A 27,305-nucleotide genomic window follows, 5' to 3' on the forward strand; every position below is an offset into this window, starting at 1 on the left:
ATATCAAATTAGATTGCAGTGGATATCTGACCGAAGTCTAGCCAAATTTTCTCTCTACATTGTGGCAGAAAACTGAGTGAGATGTTAGACGTTAGAAAGGTGTATGGTAACATAGACTCAAAAACTGGTGTGGCCTCTTTTAGATCTCAACAAGAAAGGGAGTACATTTACAGAGAGAAGCAGGGGAAGAGACATGTCTTATTAGACATACAAAAAGAATACAATGGAATCTCAAAATTAAATGGTATTTTTTCTTTCCTTTATAGTTTGCAAAGTGAATAGTTATTAAAATGAGAGGAAAAGACTGAAATAAAACATTATTCACTTCATGAAAGGGAGAAAAAAACCGTATTTAAACAGTGAGCACTTATACTCAATGAGCACAGTGAACATATCTATGAATAGGAAGAATTGATCGGTGGATCTCAGTTTCCATGTGCCACCTGCAGTACTGAGTGTGGGGGTTTAAAGTTTAAAGATACAGTATACAGTTTTCATTTACCATGGTCCAGAATGAAAGCCAATTATTTTATGTAATTGTCAACCAAAAACAAACAAATCACCCAATGCCTTAAGGTATTTTATAAGAAACTAAATTATTTTTAAAAATAAGTGAAACTTATGCAAATTTTTAAAACTTTTTATTTTATATACTCATTTTACAGATGAACCTATGTAAATTTTAATGTCTGTTGTTCTAAGAATCTAACCTCCGCTTAAGGTGCAGCTCCTCTGCAAATGCCTCACAACTTTCTACCTCACACTGGCCACGTAAAGTTCCCATAATGACATTCCAAGAAACTCTTAGGAGCTTTCTAATGCCCTCTCCATTTCCGTTGAGCAAATCTGAGCAGACTTCTGTTCCTTACACTCAGATGTTACTTAAGTGATGCTCCTAATCTATTGATATTTTTTTTATGACTTATAGTACAGAATAGTGAAGACAGTAAAGGCACTGTGGTTAGGAGTATTAGAATCGGACAGATCTCTTTTGGAATCAAGTTTCTACTACTTAGTAGTTCTGTAACTTTGGAGAACACATTTAACCTCTGTGAATTTCATTTGCCATATTTGTAAAATGGAGGTAATACTATTTACCTCATAATCTATTCTGAAAATTAAATGACATTAAGTACTTAGTACTGTGCTTAGAATATACTGGTATAATTACTAATAGTAATTATCAGACTAAGTTCCTGTTGAACTCAATCTGTTTAATAGCTTTCACTTATTTCCCATTGCTCTTATGTTTCCTATTTTTGTAAAATTTTATAAAGTTTATGGAAGTGAACAAATTTATTAACAAAGTAAGATTGTATGAACCATGGAATGATTTTCTATCTTTTCTAGACTCACAAAGTTAATTTAGTATTCCCATATCAGTACTGGGGCCAGACGACAACATTTTCAATGGTACCATATTAACCCGAAAGTCTTATATGTGTCTCTCACCCCCTAAGGTACTTTTCCTTTTAAAATCTATTTTAAATAGTGGGTAAATCTTATTGTCATTTAAGACAAAAGAGTTGTAAAGTTTAATAATTCATACTCATGAAAATAACTTGCACAGATTTTAAGGTAACTATATTACATCTAATAGGTAACTGCTGCTTCCACTAATTTTCATTTCATAGATGAGATATATATATCTCAAATGTTTGTGTGTGTGTATATATATATATATACACACATGAACATATACATATATGTATTATCTATAAATAAGCATACACATGCATATGTAACGCATGTATATACACATACATACATATATACACATACACCATCAAATAAAGGTTTGTGTCTCTGTACTAATCTCTAGTACCATCTCCCAAAACTCTATGAAGAGTATTCTATATAGATTTCTACCTTTTGAGAGCTGGAACTCTTAAATCATTTAGCAAATGTATATAAAACTCGTAACATTTATGAGTTTTATGAAATTTAATGATTCATAAAATTTCAGTTTATACTAAATTTTCAAAGCCTTTTCCTATATTGCCTTTTGTGAAAACTATTAGAAGAAAAACTGCTACTTTAAAACTTTCATATCTGCCTTTTGGTAATGAAATATTACCAGACTGACTGCTGGTAATATTTTACATTCGTATAGCATTAACAGCTTTTAAACTATTCTTATAGATGTTTCACTTAATTCTCATAACCACATGAATTAAATATGGCAACTTTTATTCTCACTTCATAGAAATGAAATTCAATGTCATTTAAGTAACTACATATGAAAACTAGGACCTAAGTTTTCTGCCTTTTAATTGAAACCCTTTCCACTTCTTCACATTGCCTCTAACATGGATCATTTACAATACTGTACAATTGGGATCTGAGTCATAGTTATGGTCATATGGAAAGACAAGAACATTAAAACATGGCAAAGTAGGCTAAACAGGAAAAGTATGTTATATTTTGTAGTTAAGAAGGGGTTTTAGTGCATAAATAATTTTTTGAGAATTTAATAATCAAAGAGAATGTCTGAGAGATTATGATGAAATGGAGACACAGGCACTTAGTTGCAAATTATCTGTGGTGTGGGTGTAGCACTTTTTTCTTGTCTTAAACTTCTCTTTGAGTCACAGTGGCAAATTATAACTTCTTTTAGAGAGGAAGAATCCTGCTGCAATTATGCCCTCGGGAAATGGTTTCACAATCCTTACCATATTTTATAAATAAATAAAGTTACAACAGAAAGATTCCCTTTAGATAGAAATAATAATTTCTAAGACAGAGCAACTCAGATTTTCTAAAAACAAATAGAAACTTCAGCTACATGGCTAAACACACATCTTTATTTGCATACAGGATCTGAAAAAGGTCTCTTATTTTGGTAAAAAGAAAAAAGAGATTAAACAGTAATGATACCCTTTCAAATAAAAAGCGAGGTGAACAACAGGAAGGGTGGGTGTGGGAGTGAAGGCTGTGCACAGTGGGCTCAGGCAGGGTTTAAATGAATAACATTTCCCCAACTTCAGTTTACAAGAGATAAAACAGAGAATCCTGATCAGGCCAGATGAAATCAGACTTCCAGGGATTCTTCCCAAAATCAGGGTTGATAAAACACATCTTTTCCCCTAAAGCTTTTCCCCTTAAAGAAAAAAAATAATTTGCTATTATGACTCAAACAGAAGAACTAAGGTAAGAAAGAAATGCCCTAATCTCCCCAAATCTACACACATACATACGCATGAACATTATTCTTGAAACAATGTGACAAAGCCATTACCTTCCTGTTCTATATTACCCAAAGGTCTATAATATTTGATGTCGGAATTTAAAATAAGGTATAATATGCTCTATTTTCATGAACTAGTTTAATTAGTTCATTTTTCACTCATTTCCTGTGACAATCTCTTGTATTATATAAGCCTTAATATTTACCTGAACCTCTGAATTGGAGTCAACAGGCTGTAATGAAAACCAGGTTTCTTTGCCACTGTGATTACACAGGTCTTCTTTTTTGATGGCTACTTTTCCTAAAGAAAATAAGTAAAACAATATAAGAAAACATGCTTTGTATAATCCTAAGACTCATTAGCACTGTTTTATATAATACTTTATAGAAAATATTTTAAAATAATTTGTACCTATGGACATAAAAATCCATTTTTATAAAGCCTTTTTCTATATTCTAAAGAATGAAAAAATGTCTTATTTCTCCTTGTCCCTTGGCAGACCTCTGTCTGGGTCATTTTGAATCAGGGGATTAGATAGGACCTCAATTGTATTTACATGCAACTGCATGTTTTAGTGCTTATTCAGATTCACATTTTTACCCAGAGTACACTCATTATAAAAAACAAGGTACAATGGTAGTGCAAACTAATCTTCCCTATTTTTTGACACTATGAACAAATAATATGTTCTAGAGCAGATGTATATGCATTTAGTAAGAGTTTATAAATTCGATTCAGAGAAAAGGAAGAACAATATCCTACATCATTAACAAAAGTGAAAACTGACTTGAAAATTATGGGAGTTTATAACAATTTTATTAAAAATGTACTTTTATCAAAACATTGCAAACACTGATTATGTTGCTCCAACGAATACAAAAATTAAGGCAGTTCTTTAAAGTTTAAACCCCCTCAGGGGAAGATACAGTACAATGAACAAAGTAGTATGAGAGGAAGAAACAGAAATGTTCTTATAATAAAGTATATGCCATCTTGGTAGAAAGCATTTCCTTCCTCAATTCAAGTTTTAAGAAGTGGACACAGTTTTGCATAACACTGACGATTTATTCCAGAGTTCTACATAAAAGTTTCAACAAATTCTTTGTCAAGCAAGAATTTTCATTTTATGTGCCCTAATTCTACTCTATTTCCTTGTACTTATGACATACCTTGGTCTTTTAGTTCAACATTTTAAAACTGTAAGAACATTGTACAGAAATTTTTCTGTCAAGATATGTTAACTTTTGTATATCAAGAAAAGGGAAAGAACAGGAAAACAAACAAAAACAATGCTTAAAATTTTATTCTGGAATTAGATAGTGGTGATGGTTACACAACTCTGTGAATATATTAAGGCCCCCACCACACCATACACTTTTTGTAATTTAAAAAATATTCTCATTCACCCAAGCCATCAGTGCTGGGAAAAAGAAAAAAAGATATATTTTGAAATAATTTCAAACAAAGTTGCAAGAACTACACACCAAAAACCTCCATATTCTCTACTCAGATTCCCCTACTATTAACTTTTATCATGTTTCTCTTCCTCTAATGTATATAATGATTCTTTTTCTGAATCACTGAAAAACAAGGTGCAAATATGATGTATACTTTGAAAGAGTTAATTTGATGGTATATGAATCACACCTCAATAAAACTGTTATTTTTAGAATGTAACCACATTACACTTTTTGATAAGCTTCTCTCATTCATGTCTTGGAATTCAAACTATGAAGACAACCGATACATCTAATTTTAAAGAAAACACTACAGTACACAGCTATATTTTATTATAGAGTGGTAAGTTCTTAAAAAAAAATCAAAGGAGGCCTATTGAAAATTCATCTTTGTATGTCTATTAATACATGAAGTTAAAACACATAAAATAAAATAAATTGGTCCTGATAACAAATATATATCTTCCCAACTTTCTTTCGAATACTTTGGATAAAATGTTAAGTTGAAGATCAAAATCTTTATATGAATATATAGCATTTATAGTTCACTCAAATCATGTAGAAAATGGCACTAGGGAAATAATGTATTTCAGTTCTTTTTTGGTTAAATTTAAGATAAAAATGGTGGCAAAACAGAAATTCTTATAGTACTAAATAAAGCCAAATATAAAATTCAGGCACTAACTGGAATACTCAAATATTCCTTAAACTACAGGAAAAGTTTAGGATAAGAGACAAATCATACAAATCTCTGGAATGTCTTATCTGTATCAAATTCCTGGGAAATCCATAAAATACTAGTTATGGCTTAGGATATAAAGTTATGACAAAGTATTCAATATTGTATGCCACAAATGATTGTCGTAATTCTGTCAGCTAGTCCTGATTACCACTGATTCCACACCAGATGTAAATAAAATGTTAAGGCAATGCATAACGTTTGATACTCAAATATATATATATGTACATGCAGAAATAAATCTATACATCCTATAGCTGAAGCTCTTTCCTTTTGAGAACCATTCCCCTCCCTTTAAGAATATTTGTAACTGTGTATCTTTTATGTCCTCTCCCCAGAAAAAGGCACAGATAATATCTGGCACATAATTTTAAGAGCGTTTACTTACCATCCAGAAATGAATCAGTAGACTTCTGGTGAAATTTCTACTTTACAATTTCCATAATTTTTAGTTTTGTACACAATTTATGAACATGTATATAGATGTACATATGTACACACATATAATACATACATCACTAAAACAAGCCCCAAACTAAAAAACAGGGTTTTTTACAAAGTTTAGGAATATATTGGTTTGACAAATTCATTCCCTCATTCAACAATCACAATGGCACTGTGTTGTAAATGCTGATTTTATTTCCAGACTTCCCGTTTATCTAAACTCTATTTAAGTAACAATGCTCCTAAAAACTAGAGTAGAAATCTACCTGTCCTACTTATGACTCACTAATCTAAGATCACTGGAAATACATCCCCACTGTCACAGGTGCCTTTCCAAAAGAGAATTTTCTCTTAGTCTCACAAGTAATGTATTCTAGAAGAGAGCCTCTTCCTCCTATTCCACGTTGTGAGTATCATGACATTCACTGTCACTGAAGAGTTGAATGTTTCTTGTCCTATGAGAGGGAAACCCTTCTCTGACTAGCTGCATAAATAAGCCATTTGAGAGTTGAGAATAATGTGCAATTTTATTGTCAGCTCTTATTAAGTTCCTTTTTAAGATGTCAGTTTCTGATATATAAAGATCTAGTTGCATGAGTTTATCTGGCCTGAAGAAGCAGGGAAGAAAGAGTACATGATCCCACAAAGTTAGAGAAACTGATATATAAGAAGGGCACAGGAAAATAAGAAAAATATTTGAAGTCATTAGGTAGCAGGCAAAGAATGAAGGAGAAAAAAAGGTGGAAGGATAAATGAGAAGGAAGTATAGGAGAGGGAGACAAAAGGGATGGGGAAGGAAGAAACAAGTTTCTGAAATATGAACAGAATAAAAAAAAAGCCTCATGATTCTGTTTTGTTGTTTTATCACTGAGCAGACATTAACAGTAAAAGGTCGGCAGCCCGATACAGTGGAAACAGCACTGAACTGAAAGAAAAGTCAGCATTTACAGAATGTCTACCAGGTAGGAGACATTCTTACATATTTTCTTGTCTAATTTTCATAACAATCTTGGAGTCAGAGGGTATAATCTCCATCTTACAGATGAGGAAAGGAGAACAATATTTTTAAACTTGCCTCTAACAGGTGCAGAAGCCAGATTTTGAAACCAAGGTATGCCTATTTGTGTTCCTTCCAACACAAACACTAATTACATAATCTAGTGTCAAATTCTCTAATAAATTACTTATTAGAAACTCTACATCTAATGTGCCTCCTCTGAATTAGAATGACTTTAGCTTAATGATCTTAAAAACCTTTTTTGTGCCTCTAATGTTTCCAAAGATTGTTTTAGTTTAGTGTTTACTATTTTCTTTTGTTTATTTTTAAATTTTATTTTTTTTCTTTTTCCCAGACAGGGTCTTGCTCTGTTTCCCAGGATGGAGTGCAGTGGCATGATTATAACTCACTGCAGCCTCGACCTCCTGGGCTCAGGTGATTCTCCCACTTCAGCCTCTCAAGTAGCTGGAACTAATTTTTATAGTTGGTCCCAGCTGGCTAATTTTTATAGTTTTTGTAGAGATGGGTTTTCACCATGTTGCCCAGGCTGGTCTTCAACTTCTGAGCTTAAGCAGTCTACCTGCCTTGGCCCTCCAAGGTGCTGGGATTATAGACATGAGCCACTGTGCCAAGCTGGTGATTACTATTTTAAACAAAGTTAATTCATAATTTCACTAGCTATGAAATTACTAATGTCAAAAAAAAAAAAATCAAACACAGCTGGGTGCAGTGGTGCATGCCTGCTGTTCCAGGTACTTGGGAGGCTGAGGCAGGAGGACTGCTTGATCCCAGGAGTTCAAGTCCAGCCTGGGCAACACAGTGAGATTCCTGTCTCTTAAAAAAAAAAAAGAAATGAAACAAACTTCCCAACAAATCATTTAAAATCAGTACTTAATTTCCTCACTGTCTTGACAAACTCACAGAAAGAGCTTAAAACCAAACATATACTCACCAGATGCTGTATTAGTTCCTTAAAACCAGACAAAGAAGGGAAATAAAAAAGGAAATGAAGGAACTGTGGGCACAGAAACCACCTTTGTTGATCTTTAAGTAAAAAAAGCATTTTAAGCTTTCTAATATCATTTTTCAGCAGCATTTTCTTGCTATCGGTAAATACCGTGTTACCCATGGGACCCACTTTCAGATACATTATTAGAAATTTCAGTCTGATACAGTTAACCAATTGGCAAAATCCTGATGGTCCTGTTCCTACTTGAGCACAAGCAGAAATGGCTAAAAGAGGAGATTAAAAAGTGACAAGTGTTACTGCCTATGTAAAAATGAAACAGGACCAGAAGACTGAACAAATTCTGGCAGACAGTCAACAGCAGTAATTTAGAGACAATAGCAGCACTTTGAAGCCTTAGTGTATGAGGTTTCAATAGATACATTTTGGTCTTTGTAGTAGACGGTATATTAATAGCCTCCATACTTTCCAGTATCTACACCATTGTGAGATTCCCTATAGCACTGACTCTGGGATTAGATATGTGACTTGCTTTTACGAATGGGACATCAGCAAATGTGACACACATGTGCATTAGGGCTTGCCTTCTTAGAACCAACCATGAGACCATGTGGTGAGGAAGGTCCAGCTAACAGCACCAACCAGACATATGAATCAGACCAGCCAGCCTCAATCTCCCAAATAACTGCACATCAGTCCCAGGCAAGACAAGCCATAGAACCACCTAGCTGGGTTCAGCTCAAATTCACAAACAACAGGATCATGAGTAAATGTATGTAGCTGTATTAAGCCTCTAGGTATTGGAGTAGTTACATAGCAGTAGATAACTGATATAGTCCCTCTGCAAACAGACACCAAAATGTAGCCACAGGCAATTTATAAACAGTAAATTTTGCTTAAAAGCTAAATGTCAGCAGAAATTACAATTCAAAGTGTTGGAAAATACCTTAACTATTTTAAACACAACCTTATTTTATAGATGAACCAAGCCTAAGAAAATGCTCAATAAAGATCACATAGACAGACAGTGACACAGTCATGGTTGGTATTCAGGTCTCTGACATTCTAGTAAAATCCTTTCATCTCTCTATGGTTCTGAACCAAGATGGCATGGTGAAGGGTGGGAGGGAACTGCCAGAATCTAGCAAAATAGTCATAGTTTACTTGTTTGAGCTCTAGAAAAATAGTCATAGTTTACTTATTTGAGCTCTTGAAAAATAAAATAATTAAAAAATACATATTAGGAGGTAAAACATTTATGTTTTAGTTTCAGTATTATTAGAATCCTCACTGGAAATAAAAATATATGCTTAAAGTTTTTCTCTTTTTCTCTCATTTTAAGAAGAAACTATACATTAGGAGAATACATCACATAGTAACATTAACTTTACAATTTCCTATCTTTTTGTAGCATGGATCTAGCTCTCAAGTTTTTTAATTCAGTTTTTGTACTAACTGTTCCTGGCATATAAAGTTGCCTAATATAGCACTTATGCCCCAAATAAGTAACAATTATTACCTCTGGGAAGAAGACTGGGGGGTGGGGGAGCAGTGGTCAAAAGTAATTTAAGCCAGGTACAGTGGCTCACGCCTATAATCCCAGCACTTTGGGAGGCCAAGGCAGGTGGATCAAGAGTTCGAGACCAGCCTGGTCAAATGGTGAAACCTCACCTCTACTAAAAATATAAAAATTAGCCAGGCATGGTGGCAGGTGCCTGTAATCTCAGCTACTCAGGAGGCTGAGGCAGAATTACTTGAACCCAGGAGGCAGAGGTTGCAGTGAGCTGAGATGGTGCCACTGTACTCCAGCCTGGGCAACAGAACAAGTCTTCATCTCAAAAAAAATAATAATAATAATTTAGTATTATCTATGTCATAATTTTAAATTTTTTCACAAAAACAAAAATATCCATACATGAGAAGGGGAGAAAAGCAAACACATTTCCACAGTCAGGCTCCTCCTGATTCTCCTAGGTTCCATTAGAGCAGAGTGCATGCCAGTGTTCCACCAGCCTAGGAACAGGCTCTGCAGACACAGTAAGAAGCATCCCAGGAGAAAATGCAGGAATTAAAAATAGAGAAAGTGAAACTTCAGACTGAAGCTACCAGAAACATCCAGAAAACGAAGCAGAAAAAAGCAGCCCAAGGACCAGAAAAGCCCTCAGTCTGGTTAATTAAACCATGGAGTGACCAGGAAATCCTGAGTTTCCTGCAAGAATGGGAATTTCTTAAGCATGAAGTGTACAGGGTAAGAAGTATCATATAGTATCAAAAACAATTGCCCAGCGTCTGAAGCAGAGGGGTATGAAGAAGAGCTGACAGGAATGTCTCCAAATGCTGATAAACTTGCTAGACTTATACTTCACTATTCATGAGGCCAAACAGAGGCCAAGGTATCAATCATTGCCATGTCCTTATAGAGAGGCCCTGCACAGGATTCTGGGACACAGATGGAGTATCACCATCTTCTCAGGTCCTCCCTGTGCAGATGTGGCTTACCTCGCACCTCACAAGCACCAGCCTCAGGCCTATGGCATTTCCATAGCCTTTCAGGAGTCAATGTGGGCCCCAACACCTGTGATCTATAAGGAAAATGCTCAGGTACCTGGATGGGAGCCCTGGAACATGAACCCACCATGGTCAGTTCCATAGATGTATCCTGCCTTTCTCCCAGCAGCCCTGGGCCCTCCACTGCAGTGGTCCATCTCTATTGACTGATCCAGATCTTGAAGACAATTAGAATCTGGATCCTAATTCTATCAGAAAGAATGAAAAATAGCACAATCTCTGTGTGTTAGTGCATGATTCCTTCCTCTCCTCACCAGGTGGAATGAGAATAAATGTGAAATAAATGAGTAACAACAACAACAAAAATACATTACTCACATAATTAAAAATAAAAAATCCTGAAAAGCTATCTATCTATACCCAATTTGTACAGAATCTCAAATCTTAAGTTTAAAAGATGATTCTCTCAATTCTAGCTCGTTTCACTTCCAGAAAATGCTATGGCATTGTTTAGTCTACAGTTGAGGAACTCCAAATTATAAATTAAGAAAATTCTACTTCCAATAGCTCAAAATTAAAAGAAAAAACAACTTTACACGTTAATGGAGAATGTTATTAAATTACAAAAATGTTAAAAATTGTTAGTAAAACCATCAACTACTTCCAACCTTAAAGGGTATGTACTGTCTTTATTTTCAAAACAATTCTATATGTGAAAGGAAAAAAGAATTTTCTGTTAAATGTAAAAATTGTATCCCTTAGAAAGAATAAACATTTAAGAAAAAGTTCTCATACCAAGTTACAGCTTTCTGACACCACTCCCTAAAGAATAGATTTTTACTAGAAATTATTTTACTTAAAATTGATTTTTACTTTAAAAATAAACAAAAAAAGGCAACTTCTGGAAATCATAAACCTCAACTTTATGCTGCTATTTAAAAGCCCTTAAAGGCCTTTTCAAGAAATATTACATTAAGATAATAACACACGTAAAGGGGCGATGAAAATTAAAAGTTTTCTCAAGATATCATGATGGTCAAAGTTACACATTCTTTCAAAGGTTATTAATAATTATCAATAGCCTCTATCAATCCTTATCTGAATCTACCTTTCTCTAGTTGTTGACATTAAAAGATTTCCTTATCTTCTGTGATATTAATCTCTCCTATCTCTCTTTCTACTTCCTGATATGCCTTATCTATCTTCAAGCCTCTCCTCTGAAACCCTCCTTATCTACTCCCAAGTAATTTCACTCATTCCATCGCAGGCTTCGCCTATCACTTAATGCTAATAACTCTCAAATCTACATCTCTAGATCTTTTCTCTAAGCTTCAGATCTATATTTCCAATTGTCAACCAAAATGTCCACTAAGATGTAACTCAGGTAATACAAGTTTAACTTGTTTAAAACCAGTCATCCTCTCCCCTTCTCATTCAAAAGTGAATGTTCTTGCTGTGTTCCTTATCTCAGTTAATAACAGCCATACAAACAAGACCATTTTTAACTCTTCTCCTTTCACATCTCTTTTATCATCTTGGTCACTAAGTTCTATCTGAAGCTCCTGAAATATATTCCCTCATCTGTATTTCCACTGCAACTGTTCTATCTAACTTATTTCATTTGATAATAGCATACTTGTTGGATTTCCTGCCTCGAATCTCTCCCTATTCTAAATCAACAATTTCTTATGGCCTACAACAGTAACTTCCAAACTACAAACTTGATGTATATAGATTACATATTTAAAGTAGAACATATGATATGCGTGTGTATATATAACTGTGTATATGTAACTGTATGTACATAAATACATGTGCATACATAACTATATATAAGTATATTATACAGTATACAGACTCGTTTCTAGCAATACAAATGCATATAACACACACACACCAGTTATATATAGTTACATACATTCTCAAAAGGTTCAAAACCACTGTCTGCAGAATAAAGTCCAAATTCTTTAGCTTTTGGAATTAAGAATGGTTTCTAGGGTTCACCACGGCTTGGTCCCAATTTATATCCTCAGCTTCACATTCTACCAGCAGATACATCACAAACATAATTCATTTTCCCCCCCTATGCTTCTGCCAATCCCTGTCACCTTGAAATTGTTCTTCCCGGCTGGGTCCAGTAGGTCATGCCTGTAATCCCAGTACTTTGGGAGGCCAAGGCGGGTGGATCATGAGGTCAGGAGTTCAAGACCAGCCTGATCAACATGGTGAAACCCCATCTCTACTGAAAATACAAGAATTAGCCGGGTGTGGTGGTGTATGCCTGTAATTCCAGCTACCCGGGAGGCTGAGGCAAGAGAATCCCTTGAACCCAGGAGGCGGAGGTTGCAGTGAGCTGAGATTGTGCCACTGTATTCCAGCCTGGTGACACAGTAAGATGCCATCTCAAAAAAAAAAAAATTAACTGTTCTTCCTTTTCCTACCTATGTAGTCTCTGTTAACCTCCTACCAAATAAAATGAGCTGTTCTCCCTACTATTCTCTCCAAGTACTCTGCTCAAATCTCCAGCACAGACCCTAATATACTAGTATTAGACTAAAAGTCTGCCTCTCTGATAGCATGGGGGCAACTTGAGTCTTATTCATCTTAAAAGTCCCATCCTTTGTGTGCCACAGAGAGGTGTTTGGTAAATGTTTAACTGAATTGAGGATGCAGCTTCAAGGGTAAGCTACAATTAACAGTTTGCTAGAAACAGAAGAGTCTATATATAAGAAGCCTTAGGAGGGAGAAAAATATCTAAAAAAAATACATCACCGTGAAAATGTCTTTTCTTTCACTCTCAACAAACTGAATAAGCAATCAAGAGAGTGAAATGTGACACAGAGGCAGATAAGAATAAAAACTAAGAAAATGCCTTTTGTGAAAGAGTATTTGATATACATAGCTGACAAAAGTTAACATAACTAAAAATAAGAATGCTTAGGAATAAACAAAAATTAGAACTCAAACCAAAAGAAAAATAGGCAAAGAAATGAACAATTAATTCATAGAAGAAAACTATAAAGACCAATAAACATATGAAAAATTCCTCAAATTCCTTCACAATCAGAAACTCACATTAAAATAATAATGTATTATTTTTCACCTATCATATTGGAAAATTTTTTTTCAATGATAATATGCAAGAATGGCCAAGGGGTGGTAAAATGGTTATGCCCAAGACATCCTTGGGGAAATGTAAATTAGTACAATATTTCTGTAGTCCACATCAGTATGATACTGTGTGGGGCGGGTGGGGACAGAAATATGCAGAGCAAAATCATAAAAACTTTCATACCCCTTAACCCAGTATTTTTACTTCTAAGAATTTATCCTGGGGGAAAAAGAGACATGCAAAAATTTATGCCAAAGGACATTTGTTCATAGCAACACCATTAAGTATGCCAAAAATTTGGAAACGTAAATGCTCACCAACAAGAAAGTGGTTAAAATAAAACACTTTTCTACAAAGGATATTATATAACAAATATTTTGAAAAATATTAATAACGTGATGAAAGGATCATTATGATATTAATGAAAAAAGAAAAAAACCTGAATAATACAATGTAGTAGTACAAATGTATGAAATAAAGAATGGAAGAAATACAAATACACCAAATTATTGACTATAGTTACTTCTGCACAGAATCACTTCAAGACATTAAGAACATATAATAGTTTTATAATTAAGAAAAATATATTGTTTTAAAGGTTATTTGATTAAAATGATGTTGCCGAATTTCAGAAAAAGGTTTATTAAAGAAAACATAGAAGCCAGATTACAGAGACTTTAAAAGGAATAAGTAGCAAGGAGAGGACTGATACAGACCATTTGTTACAGAGTTCAATATCAAAGGCAGAGAAACATCAGGAGTTATTTAACAGGACAAAGACAAATAACGCTTAATTTTTTAAGCTGTAGGAGACTTGACCATGTTTCAAATAAAAAAGGAAATGGAGATGATGAAATTTAGGACTCCAAAAAGAGAGATGATAATGAATGTAAATTAGACCTCTGCCTGTGATTAAAATACAAAGATAGTGGTGCAAAGATCAGGAATGTGACACATACGTGGCCAGTTAGCTTTGTTCTAGTTCATGCCCACAGATCACACTCCAATCTGACAATTATTTAAAAAATATATTTATTGGTCACTGATATGGTTTGACTCTGTCCCCACTCAAATCTCATGTCAAACTATAATCTCACTGTTGGTGGAGGGGCCTGGCGGAAGGTGACTGAATCACGTGGGTGGACATCCCCCTTGTTGTTCTCATGACAGTGAGTTCTCATGAGATCTGGTTATTGTAAAATTATGTAGCACTTCCCCACTCTCTTCTCTCCTGCCAACCATGTGCTGATGTGTTTGCTTCCTCTTTACCTTCTACCACCTTTGCCTCCCAGAAGCAGAAGCCTGTACAGCCTGAACAACTGTGAGCCAATTAAACCTATTTTCTTTATAAATCACCCAGTGTCAGGTATGTCTTTATAGCAGTGTGAGAACGGACTAATGCAATCACTAATACAGATAGAAAGATAATGTATAAATAGATTAAAGTGAATTATTACTTCTATTAGAAAAAACTCAAAAATAGATGTTCTTTGGAAGGATCAATACTGCAGTCTTTTTATAAAAACAAGATTTGAACCACTAAACAAGTACCCAACATTTACTAAATGTAAGGTACTCTGTAAGAAAAAGTCCCTGCCAGATGGGGTGTGGTATCTCATGCCTGTAATCCCAGCACTTTGGGAGGCCGAGGTGGGTAGATCACCTGAGGTTAGGAGTTTAAGATATGCCTGGCCAACACAGTGAAACCCCGTCTCAACTAAAAATACAAAAATTAACTGGGCATGGTGGCACGCACCTGTAATCCCATCTACTCAGGAGGGTGAGACAGGAGAATCACCTGAACCCAGAAGGGGGAGGCTGCAGTAAACTGAGATTGCACCACTGCACTCCAGCCTGGTGACAGAGAGAGATTCTGTCTTGAAAAAAAAAAAAAAAAAAAAGTCCCTGCCCTTTTAAATATCACATTTAACTAGAGAACCCAGATATGAAACAACCAACTAACAAACAAGCATAATGAGTATCATGGAAAGGGAACCATTATCTAGTATAAAAACATTATGACATGTTTACTAGGGGAAATGCAAAGGCCTCCCTGAGAAAGTGTCATATAAGCTGAACATACAAATCAAAAATGAAATTTCACAAATGAACATGCAGTCTAGAGAAAGAGATTAGAGATGTTGAGCATATGTTATTCTGCAGTTTTCAACACTTTATACTAAGAGAAAGAATGAATATAAACATTAATGTTGTGATTAAAGATAATTATGAAGAGTACATACCTATACGAAGATCTCTTTGTAAAACATTCTTATCATAAACATAAAAAGACAAATACTGGAAAGTTCTTGGAATCTCAAAGTAAAATTCTTCACTGAAAAATGGACTAGAAAGGAAGGAAAGCTCATTACTTCAAATAATATAATTAAATAATTGATTAATATCACTTTCAATAATAGCATCAATACTCAATATCACTTTCACTAAAGTTAATGAAATTATAGACTAAAATGCCATTGAAAATAACTTGAAAATAATTCTCAATGCTAAATTACAACTAAGTTCTAGACAAAGCAAGCTGAACTCTGAGGGGATCTAAGTTGCCAGGATGAGTTCTGAACAAACAGCTTTTCAGGAGTCCTGTGGATAGAAGATACAGTAATTGCCTGGGGTCATGCTCACCTACAGTGGACCTAAATGAGAGCTGAGGATAGTGTCATTCATACCTTCCTTGTCTTAGAAATGTGTAAAGCTGTATTATTCACTATACATAATACCTAAAACAGCTAATGTTATGTGAAGGGTTACTTCAAAATATTTTTTTAAAATTAAAATAAGCTATTTGAAAATCAATTTTATTGAAGTATGTTACAAACAATAAAAGTCCAATTTAAAGTATAGAGGTTGATGACTTCTGATAAATGCATACACTGCGTGGCTTCCACCCCAATTAAAATATAGGACATTTCTATCTCCCCAGAAAGTTCTCTTAACACCCCTCTTCAGTTACCCCACCATACCTGCCCCAACCAGTGATGTGCTTTCTATTACTAAAGATCCTAAAATCTACATAAATAGAATCATATAGTGTGCTCTCATGTCAGCTTTGTTCATTCAGCTTAATGTCTGCGAGACTTTTTCGATGTCTTTGTGTATATAGTAGTTTAACTGTTTTAATTGCTGCATATTACTTCATTGCATTCCAAATCCATTCTCCTATTGATGTTATTTGAGTTAGGCTATCAAAAGTAATGCTGCTATGAACATTCTTATACAAAACGTTTTCTAGACACATGCTTTTGATTACTGAGGGTGCAACTGCTGAGTTAAAAGGTAGGTGAATGTGTAATTTACAAGAAACTGTCCAACTGTTTTTCAAAGTAGTTGTATTATTTTATACTCCTGACAGTAATGCTCCTGTTGTTCCACATCTTGGTACTGACAGTCTTTAACTTTAGCTATTCCGGTGACTGTAACATGATAAATTTACACATCTATGTAATCTCCACCTTAATCAAGATATAAAACATTTTTATCTCCCCAGAAAGTTCCCTTGTGACTCTGCAATCACACCTATTATAATCTTACAGGCAACCAGTGATATGATTTCTATCACTGCTGATTATGTTCTAGAATCTATAGTTACAGAAATGGTTTTAAATTGCATCTCCCTGATGGCTAACAATGCTGAATACCTTTTCATGTGCTCTTGGCCATTCATGAATCTTTTCTGAAATATCTGTTTAAGTATCCTCCTCCTATTTTAAATGGTAGCCTGTCTTCTTTCGAAGAAGTTACTAGGGTAACTTCAAAAGAAGACAGGCGGCCATTTAAAATAGGGGGAGGATACTTAACAGATAACCCAGTTACTAGGGTTTTTGTTTTTAAATAAATTCTGGCTACAAGTCTTCTGTCAGAATACTTTCCCCCAGGTGTGGCTTGCCATTTAATTTTCTTGACAGTGTCTTTGAAAGAAAAGGAGCCTCTAAGTTTGATAAAATCTAATTTACCAATTTTCATCTTTTATGATTAGTAGTGCTTCTTGCATTCAAAGTAAGAAATCTTTGCCTATCCTCATGTTGCAAAGCTTATTTTTATAAGTTCATTTTAAGAACGCCATTTGATATATTTAAATTTTTCTATGAAGACGTGAATATCTCAAATGATAGTTTCTTTTGTCAGGTGTACCTCTTTCCTGAGAAAGTTTAAAGAACAAAAAGATTCTCTAGAAATGTCACTATGAAATGTAGTATCTTTAAGATGTCATAACTAAATGAGAAGCTGAAATATAAAATAAAACACTCTTACAGAAGTCGTATCTAATCTTGTCTAGAAAACACTTCAGCTTTTTAGTTGTTAAAATGCCTGAACTTTTGTCACTATATTTTTCCCTTCAAATGTAATCAAAGTAAACTTTTAAAAGTTGGTCTCACAAAGTAACTAGTGCCTTCTAATTAATTTCAACATAAAAATCAACGCGAAAAGAACTATTAGTCAAAGATATGACATGAAAGACATGTGCAGGTATTTACCTCTGCATTATTTTATAAACAATTATAAATGCAGAATTTCCTTTATGTATCACATCTATATTCCAATATTATGTTGAAAGTACCTTCTAAAGCCAAATAAGAACGACATGAGAATTATGACTAAAGATTTCAAGTTTACCACTTGAAATGTTTTCGGGCTACTAAAGTATTTTCAGTTCTATATAATACCTTTTCTATGAAGAACTCAATAGATATATAAAATTATAAAAATGAAAATAAAGACATAAAGGAAAACTTTAAAGATAAATATAAAAAAAAAAGATATTTAAAAGAAGGCATCAAAAACAGATCCCTAAAATACAACTGATCTAAAATATGATTCAGATAAGGTATGGCACTCAATATTTCACTACATTCTCATTCCAATAATTCCCCATACCGTGTTTTGACTTTTGTCTCTGAACAAGATTCTTGGCACAGCTTTGCACCAGAACTATGTTTTCGCATTGGTACAGTGCAGCGGTGGTATGTTCCAATTTTATGAATTAGGATTTACTATGACACTCTCAAAGGGCAACTACACTTTTAAAGATGAGATACTTACCTGAGCATTCCCTGGTAATGCACTATTAAATTAAGCAACTTGTATGAACTTTAAGTAACTTATTCTTTAGATAAATAAAATAAAGATGTACTTTGAGGAAAGTTCAAACAAATAGGCAATATTTAGCCCGTCATGTGAAAAAAACTTTTCTCCAGAAAACCAAGGGATAAAATTAGGAACAATTAAGAGAAAGATACATTTTGAAGCAGTGAAAAGCCACAAGAAAGCAGACACTGTGTCTATCTTGTCTTCCTGATGATTATAATGTGGAAAATGCATAATATTTATCAATCAATATATGTAGTAAAAATATAAAAATGATAATTTACCAATTTATTTACCAACCTTAAAGATTTTTCCACAACTTGGGTACGATAAACTTCTTCCTGGTCCAAATTTATAGTACAGAAACAATCTCTCATTTTGTGGGGTCCAAGATAGGGCAATAAATTTTTTGCTTCACCTGTTGGCACAAAATTTGAAAATTGGTATTAAATATCATCAAGTGCTTCATACCAAGCCTAATTGGATGACTTCAGTCTGAAAGAACATATTAATGTGGCACAGAAAAAAATAACAAAACAAAAACTAGTGATTAGAGAAAGATCAAGTTGGTCTAAAGGAAACTCATAAGACTGAAGGGAGGGGCTGTGTGTAAAGTGACTTGTGAGTTCCCTTTTTTAATTAGGTAATTGCATCCCCACTCTTATGAAAGGGCAATCCATCTATCTGTGCTCTCTATCCCACCTACCAATACTTCCTGAAGGACTTTACTCCACAATTAATCTTTCTTTACTGAATCAGCATTAATTTTCCTCTCTAGTGAATAATTCCCATCAGCATACAAATAATGATGGGAATTTCTCAACTTAAAAAAAGCACACGAAAAGAAAAAAAAACTTAAAAGCATCACCTCTAGTCATTGTCTCTTCTTTCTTACCTTCCACTTATTCTTCAACCTTCTCCAATCAGTTTCTGACCCCACCATGAGACTGAAACTGCCCTAGCTGAGGACACTAATGCCTTCCACATTGCCAAATCCAATGGTCACTTCTCTGTTCTCATCATATCCAAGTAGGCAGAAATATTCCTCTTCATAATGCTCTCTTCTTTTGGCTTCCACAACACAGTATTTCTGACTTTTCTCCTATATCACTGGCTCTCTGCTGACTTCTCCGCCTCCTCACCTCTAAACATACAATGCCTCAATTCTAGACCACCCTCTCTTCCCTCTCTTTGCCAACTGTGCCAGATACCGTGTTAATATTGACGCCTCCCAGATCTGCAACTCCAGGTCTAACCTCTCAACAAACACTAGATGTGACTATTCAACTGTCTCCTTGGATACCCAGTAGGCATTTCAAATTTAACAAGTCCCAGAAAAAACATTGGATTTCCTTCCCTAAAACATCCCCTTTCCCCAGTCTACCATTTTCCTCTTACTCTCACCATCCTCCCACGACTTCCCCCAAACTCCCATACCCAGTCCTTCAGCAAATCCAGCAGACCTCCAAAATAAATCTCAAATCCAACCACTTCTTGCCTTGACTAGAATCACCCATTCTAAACCACCATAATCTTTTATTTAGACAAACATGAGAGTTGCCTAACTGGTACCCCTGATTCCACTTTTGACCCTCCTACAATCCATTCTCCATCAGGCAGTGTGATACTTGAAACATATTCTTTACTCACTCACTCCTCTCCTTCAATATCACACCATTTCACTTAGAATAAAATTATCTTTCCATACCACCGTCTAAACAGCCCTACTCAATGGCCTCTCTGATCTCTTCTCCTTCCATTCCCCTAACCCTGGGCAGCGTTTTTTCATTCATCAAGGTACATCATGTTTAAGTTTAGGGCTTCTGTCTGGAATGCTATGTTCCTAGAGACAGGTAGGGCTAGTGCCTTATCATTCAGGCTCAGCCTAAATATCACTAACTCAGAGAAATCTTCCTTGACTATTATACCTAAAGCACATAGTTCTGCTACCATATTCTATTTCTCCATTTTGTTTCTTTGACAGCATTGATAATTATCTAAACTTCTGCTCATTGTTACTTCAGTGTTTATTTTTTGGTCCCCCCATTCTTGAGACCTGACAACTTATTGGTCTTCAAGATCTTAAGCAGTGACTGTCATAGAATAGACAGCTGAGAAATACTTGTTGAAGGAATATTAAATAACCCAAAAAGTCTAGTTTTGAAGTTCTTTGACACTCAGAGCTCAAAGGACATACACAATTATGGGTGCTGAAATCAGTACACCAGTTCCCTTATGCAATCAGTTGGCATGTGGGAAAGAGCATTACCACAAGAACCATAGAACCAATATTCCTGTCTTACTTTGCTCCTAAGTGGCTATATGACTTCAGACAAATCACTGAATCACAGCTTTCCTGATGAACGTCTGGACTAGATAAACTCAAGTATTTTTCTGCTTATCAACTTTAAAGGCCATTTAAACCAATATATTTTAGAGAAGTCTATCAGAAACCTAAGAAGTACCTATAAAAAACTCAGTAAACAAACAATTTATAAAAATTAAAATAAGAAAACCAATGGAATAGTACCAGTAAGATATTTATTAAATCTGTCACTGAAAGATTTTTTTAAAAATAAAGTTACCAATTAAACAGAATAAACAAATTTATGTTCTTCTCAAGTCAGAATTGAGGAATCTAACCTTTTAAATGATCCCCAAATTGCCTAAAACGGGTTGGTCCTTACAAATAAACCAGGTCCCTAATAAGAAAAATAAATCTGAACCTGTATTCATCCACTTTCCTTCTCCTTCAAAGACTAGTTGTTCCTCTTCTCATCCAAAGCTCATCCACTTAACTGCGCTCTCTCTACTTCATTCCCTCTTACTCCCTCCAGGACACTGTCTAGCAATTGTATTTTCATTACTTTCAACATTCTTGTCCTTCAGCCACTCCTTTTTCTTTGACATCTCCCTTCTGCATAAATTTAGACTTTTTTTTTAACCAAAAGGTCACCATATAGGACCTCAAATATAAAAAACTTGGAATTAGATCATAATACTTCTCTACTTAATAAATATGCTCCATAATAAATATGCTCTATATCTAATGGGAGAATTTGAAACACTAAATAACTGCCCTTGAACATGTTTCTGTTTCATTCACGTAAGTGCAGTTTGCGAAAACAATATTACATAAATTTAAACATATTCTACTTCCCTCTCCCTCTTAAAACAATGAGGTTATTTTATCAGAAGAATTCAAGGAACCTGACATTATCAGATATTTATTTAGAACAAAGAAAACTTAGGTTCTATATAATATGAATAAAGGTACTGAGCATCATTGCCTATAAAAGCAGTTATCATAATCCATATTTCTTAAATATCTACCACTGACTGAAATTCAAATAAACTTTGTTGAAAGTTAATTCACCTAATCAATGCCCAGCTCAACAATCAATTGTACAAATACGTTAAGACAGCTACGGTAACTCCAAACTATAATAGTAATTTATTGGCCCTTTATAAACAACATAATAACAAATGAAGTAATGGTTACAGATATAGTAAGAATAATGTTGTACATATTATATCTCTAAGCATAAAGAGAATACGTTAAGAGCCACACTTTATAACAAGCTACACAAAAAGACAAAAGTGAAGAAGTCTGGAAGATTGTACTTGCTGGTGTGTGATGTTTGTTCAGGGCCTCAGGGGCTCATGAACTCTAGCCAGTTCTGGTATATAACTGAGCATGTGCCTTGGACCAAAAAAAAAAAAAAAAAAAAAAAAAATCTATTGCCAAGTTTCTTGAAAACTTATTCTATAATCTCTGCTTTCAAGTGTCCCCTTCAATTCACAGCCTAAACCTGCAACTTGCCTTCTCATCCTACTTTTCTACTTTTTGTTTTAAACCTTGAAGAATACTAATAAGGCTGTGTGCAGTGGCTCATGCCTATAATCCCAACATTTTGGGGGCAAAGTGTTTGCCCAAGGTGGGCAAACTGCTTGAGCTCAGGAGTTCAAATCTAGCGTTGGTAACATGGTGAAACCCCATCTCTACTAAAAATACAAAAAATTAGCCAGGTGTGGTGGTGCATGCCTGAGGTCCCAGCTACTTGGGAGGCTGAGGTGTGAGGACTGCTTGAGCCCGGGGCAAAGGTTGCAGTAAGCTGAGACTGTGCCACTGCACTCCAGCCTAGGCAAAAGAGCAAGACCCTGTCTCAATAGAAAAAAAAAAAAAAGAACACTAATATTAAGTGCCCAAGTCATATCACTGCTTTCCAGTCCCACCTTATTTGACCCCTCTTCATTATTTGACAACACTAACCTTTCCTCAATTCAGGTAACGCTTTATGACAGTTTTTCTTATACTCCCTATTTTAGGCTTTTTAGCCACTAACCACATCTTAAACATGAGGAAACTTTTGGTATCCACAGACCACTTAATTCACCATAGAGATGAAGGACAAATTCTAGTGCTTTTTTTTTTTTAATGTTGTCATTTTTTTTTAATGTTGTCATTATAAAACAACAAAAATATACTAAGAAACAAATGAGTTTCTCAACATTGTTTGATGGTATTATTTGCAAACGTTCTCAACTTATCTATAGCTAATTTAATGACAGCCAACCTTATGGAGATCAGGTTCTGAACCTGCAGTAAATATGGTAGGTTACTGTTCAACACCCATTTCAACCTCCTTCAGTGTATGTCTTCCTGTACTGCAGAGAACAGTAAGTTAAAAAATACGTTTCCCAGCCTCTCTTGCAGCTAGAGTTGTAAATGTGATTTAAGTTCCACCAATCAGATGCACTCACTAAATTTTAAGGACAAAAGAGAAGGGAGGTTGAATTTGGGTTGCTTCTACTAGCAAACACTGTCATGGAGATGTTCATGTTCCACAGCAGTATTTGCAGAAGCGCTAGTATTCAGTCACAGGTTTCAAGAATATTAAGAAAGGCACAAGGCATCCATTCTGCAGTACACGCTGTGGTAGGCAGGGCTTGGCTCTAGGGCTAGAAATAATGACAACAGCTTACTGATGAAGATGGCTGCTTACTAATGGCTATTTCCTAATAGGAGCAGACTCCTGATCACGGCAGAGATGGCAAGGTTCTAAGACAGCATCTAAAAGTTACAGTTTCGCAATTCTGAAAAAGCCTTTCTGATCCTAAAAGAGGCAATAACTCTCTTGGTGGCCCAGGTGCAACATGGTTTTTTACAGATCTAGAGTTTGTTTCTTCAGTCTTGCCAACAATTTTATAAGCCACTTAAAATCTTTTATTAAATCTCTTTCTGCTTAAACCAGAGTTGATTCCATAGCCTAATCTCAGTTCCTTTTCTAACCTTTGCTTCCAACAAATTAGAAAATCCCACCTCAAGTTACTGGTCATCAGAATTGGGTAAATCTGCCAGCTACATGTGGCTATCTGGATCAAACATGGACTCAGAAATTATGAAGCAATTTTTCACTGAAAATTATTTTCATTGTTCCATCAGATAGTGAGTTGGATAACAGCACACTTAAAAGGGAGAATCCTTTAACTTGGGAAATGGATCTTAACTCTATGTATAGTAGCATCTACCTTCACAAAATATTTCGTCTTCTACTATAGCATTTGGATATAATTTTTTAATTATATTCAATAATACAGTATCATGTTTTCATGAATTTGGAGTGCCAAATTCTTTTCTTTTCTTTTTGAAATAGAGACCCGCTCTGTCTCCCAGCCTGTAGAGCAGTGGCACAATCATGGCTCACTGCAGCCTCACCTTCCTGGACTCACGTGATTCTCTCACCTCAGCCTCCTGAGCAGCTGGGACCACAGATGCACAACACCACGTCTGACTAATTTGCTTCATATTGTATGTAGAGACAGGGTTTTGCCATGTTGCCCAGGCTAGTCTTGAACTCCTAGGTTCAAGAGATCTGTCTGCCTTAGCCTTCCAAAGAGCTGGGATTATAGGCATGAGCTACCATGCCCAGCTGGGAGTGCCAAATTCTTAAAATTCAAATCATGTGCACCATTTTGGGTGCCTCCATTTTATCCTTAAATTCACAAATCATAGTTTGACCTTAAATCAGTAAGAATAAAGTGTTCAAGACATTCAATACATTGCTAAGATATGACACAAGCAAGTCTGGTGAAACAATAAAAATGGTTTTTACTTGCACTTGGATGAGAGGAAGAAATGTTTTTATAGTTCTTCCCTCATTTCAAAAATTCTGTGCATGCAGGATACTATAATACGCAAAAGCAGACATTTGTTCTACAAAGGCAGATACACTGTTCCTACAGCAAACAGTATAGATTTGACTGTATGTACTACTATCACTATTTCCTTCAACAATGAATCAAGATCAGGAGGTATATCAATGACAACCAACTGTTCCTCTATGAAGAAAGGAAGTTGACATTCAAGCACAATTTATTTTATTCTGTAACAATACCTGTTCTTGTTGAATTCATAACTAGTACTCCTTAAGCAATTTTCTAGCGTACATTATGACTTAACATGACTGTTAACTAATTTTTTGAAGTCTTTTTCCTAAAGGGTGGATTTTCAAAGACAAACAGAATAATCTTCCACTGGGCATTTCTTCTCTTTCACAAATGTATTGCAAGTATGCCAAGAACACCTTCACACTAATCACCAATGATTTTGTCCAAACATAAAAAGAAATATCCTCTTGCCCACATGTGATATTAATTGTTTTTCTATATCATACATATCCTATAATATCATACATACCTTAAATAAAATGCTACGTTTAGCTTTGATACTCAACCTTCACATTGTTGCTAGTTACCTTTCTAATACATAAACATATACACACGCACACACATCTATGTATAAACAAATATAAATAAAACATCCCTTGCTCAGAAGTCTTCAATGGCTCACACTATCTACCACTGCCCACTTTGCAAGACAAAATCTAAAATTCCTTAGTCTGGTACAAAAACCCTCCATCCCTCCATGGTCAGGTGCTAGCTACTACGTGTTCAGCCTCACCTAATCTTTACCCCCACAAATTATGCTGAAGCAATACTATACTTTTGGTTCCTTAAACACACTGTTCTCTCATGCCTCTGTATATCTGCAGCGCTATTTTCTTTGTATGAAATGCCCTACCTGTTTTTCTCTCCATAAGAGCTCTGCTTAAGGGCATCTTTGCAAAGTCTTCCCTCAATTCCTAGGTAGTCATGTCACTCTTTCCCATGGGTTCCTATAGTACCTTGTATGTATTTCTACTACAATGATCACATTGTTTTGTACTTGTTCCATTTCATTCAACAAATATTTACCAAGTGCCTAAACACACGAGGCACTGCTCTAAGTGCTGGGGATATAAGAGTGAATAAAAATAGGTCTCTACCCATACTAAACTGTTGTACAATCTATATAGGGATGACAAATACCACAAACTTTTAAATAAGCACATAGTATTTACTGCCATGGAAGAAATATTTATTGCTATTCCAGAAAACAAAGCAGGGTAGGAGAGTTAGGGAATGGCAGGCCCAGAGGGTAGAGACAGGGAGGAGATCAATGTTATTTTATATAGGGAAGGCCTTTCAAGTAAAATATTTAAGCAGATACCTCAAGGACGTCATTGAGGATACAAGCCATACAGGTATCTGGGGAAGGAGATGGACACTCAGAAAGAATAAAATGTGCAAAGGCCCTGAGACAGGATAGTTTGGCACACTGAAAAAATAGCAAGGAGGGCAGTATGGCAACAAAGCAATAAGCAAAGTGGGGAGAGAAAAGGAGATAGTAAGAGACAGAGTAAGGGTATGGGAAGAGGCAGGCTAAATACAGTCTTATATGCACTGGAAAGCCTTAAGCTTTTTTTTGTGTGATATGGTAAGCTTTTGAAGGATTCTGAGCATAAAAATGGCATAATCTAACTTTAGTTTTAGAATCAGTGCAGAAGGGAAAGGGTAGAAGCAGGTGACTAGATAGGAGGCTACTGTAGTAATCTCAATTAGCAAAACCTGCAGGTTGGGGCGGGGCAGAGCAGACATGGGTCTGGAGAGAATGGGTTATCTGGACATGTATTTTGAAGATGAAGCCAACAGGATTTATTCATATTTTGCATGTAGGATGTGAGAAATAGAGGACTCAAGAATGACTTCTAAGAGTTTTAGTCTGAGCAGCTGGATGAATAGAGATGCTATTTCTAGAGACAGAGCCTCTTGTTGGGGAGCAAGTTCAAGAGACTGTATTGAATATTAAATCTGAGATGCCTTATACATCCAAGTGCAGAAAATTTGTTCAAGGACAAAGGGTCCTGGATAGAGATAAAATTTGGGAATCATCAGTATGTACATAAAATTTACAAAACCATGAGACAATGGGACAAGTACAAAATCACAATGGGAGTGAACATAGAAAAGAAATTTGAAGACTGAGCCTCAGGGCTCTCTAATGTTTTGAGGTGGTAAAGATGAGACACAATCAATCAAAGGCAGTTTGGTTGTCTCTTCACTGAACTTCTTGAGGGAAGGGACCAATTCTTAGCACCATTCTTAGCATATAATATACAACGAAACAGCTGCTAAATAAGTATCAGTGTGTGTGTATATAACTTTGGCATGGGCAAAAAAGAGATTCCAATACCACATCACAAATCATAAAATTGTATGTAAGCTTCTTTTTTCCATATCATGTAAGTCGATCTATGTCAACTACTCCACAGGTTTTTTAAAAAGTCTCCCATATACAGTTAACCAAAAGCACTTAAAGAATCTCTATAGTATTAATACAGAGATGTTTTGAAAATAAACACACCAGTGCTTAAGTTCACACATTCAAGTATTTACTGAGTGCCCACT

The 27,305-nt window shown here is 35.2% G+C and overlaps 1 protein-coding gene across 6 annotated transcripts in view; it reads right to left on the bottom strand.

Annotated features, from left to right (window-relative positions):
• Nucleotides 1-27,305, bottom strand: part of RASA2 (RAS p21 protein activator 2) — a 119,560-nt gene that overhangs the window by 76,037 nt on the left and 16,218 nt on the right. For all 6 annotated transcript variants that reach the window (XM_032258832.1, XM_032258871.1, XM_032258868.1 and 3 more), the window contains exons 2-4: nt 18,816-18,933; nt 15,656-15,759; nt 3,394-3,488 (exon numbers count right to left, since the gene is read on the bottom strand). In XM_032258832.1, the coding sequence (XP_032114723.1) occupies nt 3,394-3,488; nt 15,656-15,759; nt 18,816-18,933 (317 nt within the window). The remainder of the gene's footprint in view (nt 1-3,393; nt 3,489-15,655; nt 15,760-18,815; nt 18,934-27,305) is intronic.

Source organism: Sapajus apella, unplaced genomic scaffold (genome assembly GCF_009761245.1).
Source record: "Sapajus apella isolate SASKATOON/1434 unplaced genomic scaffold, GSC_monkey_1.0 scaffold4, whole genome shotgun sequence".
Taxonomy (NCBI): domain Eukaryota; kingdom Metazoa; phylum Chordata; class Mammalia; order Primates; family Cebidae; genus Sapajus; species Sapajus apella.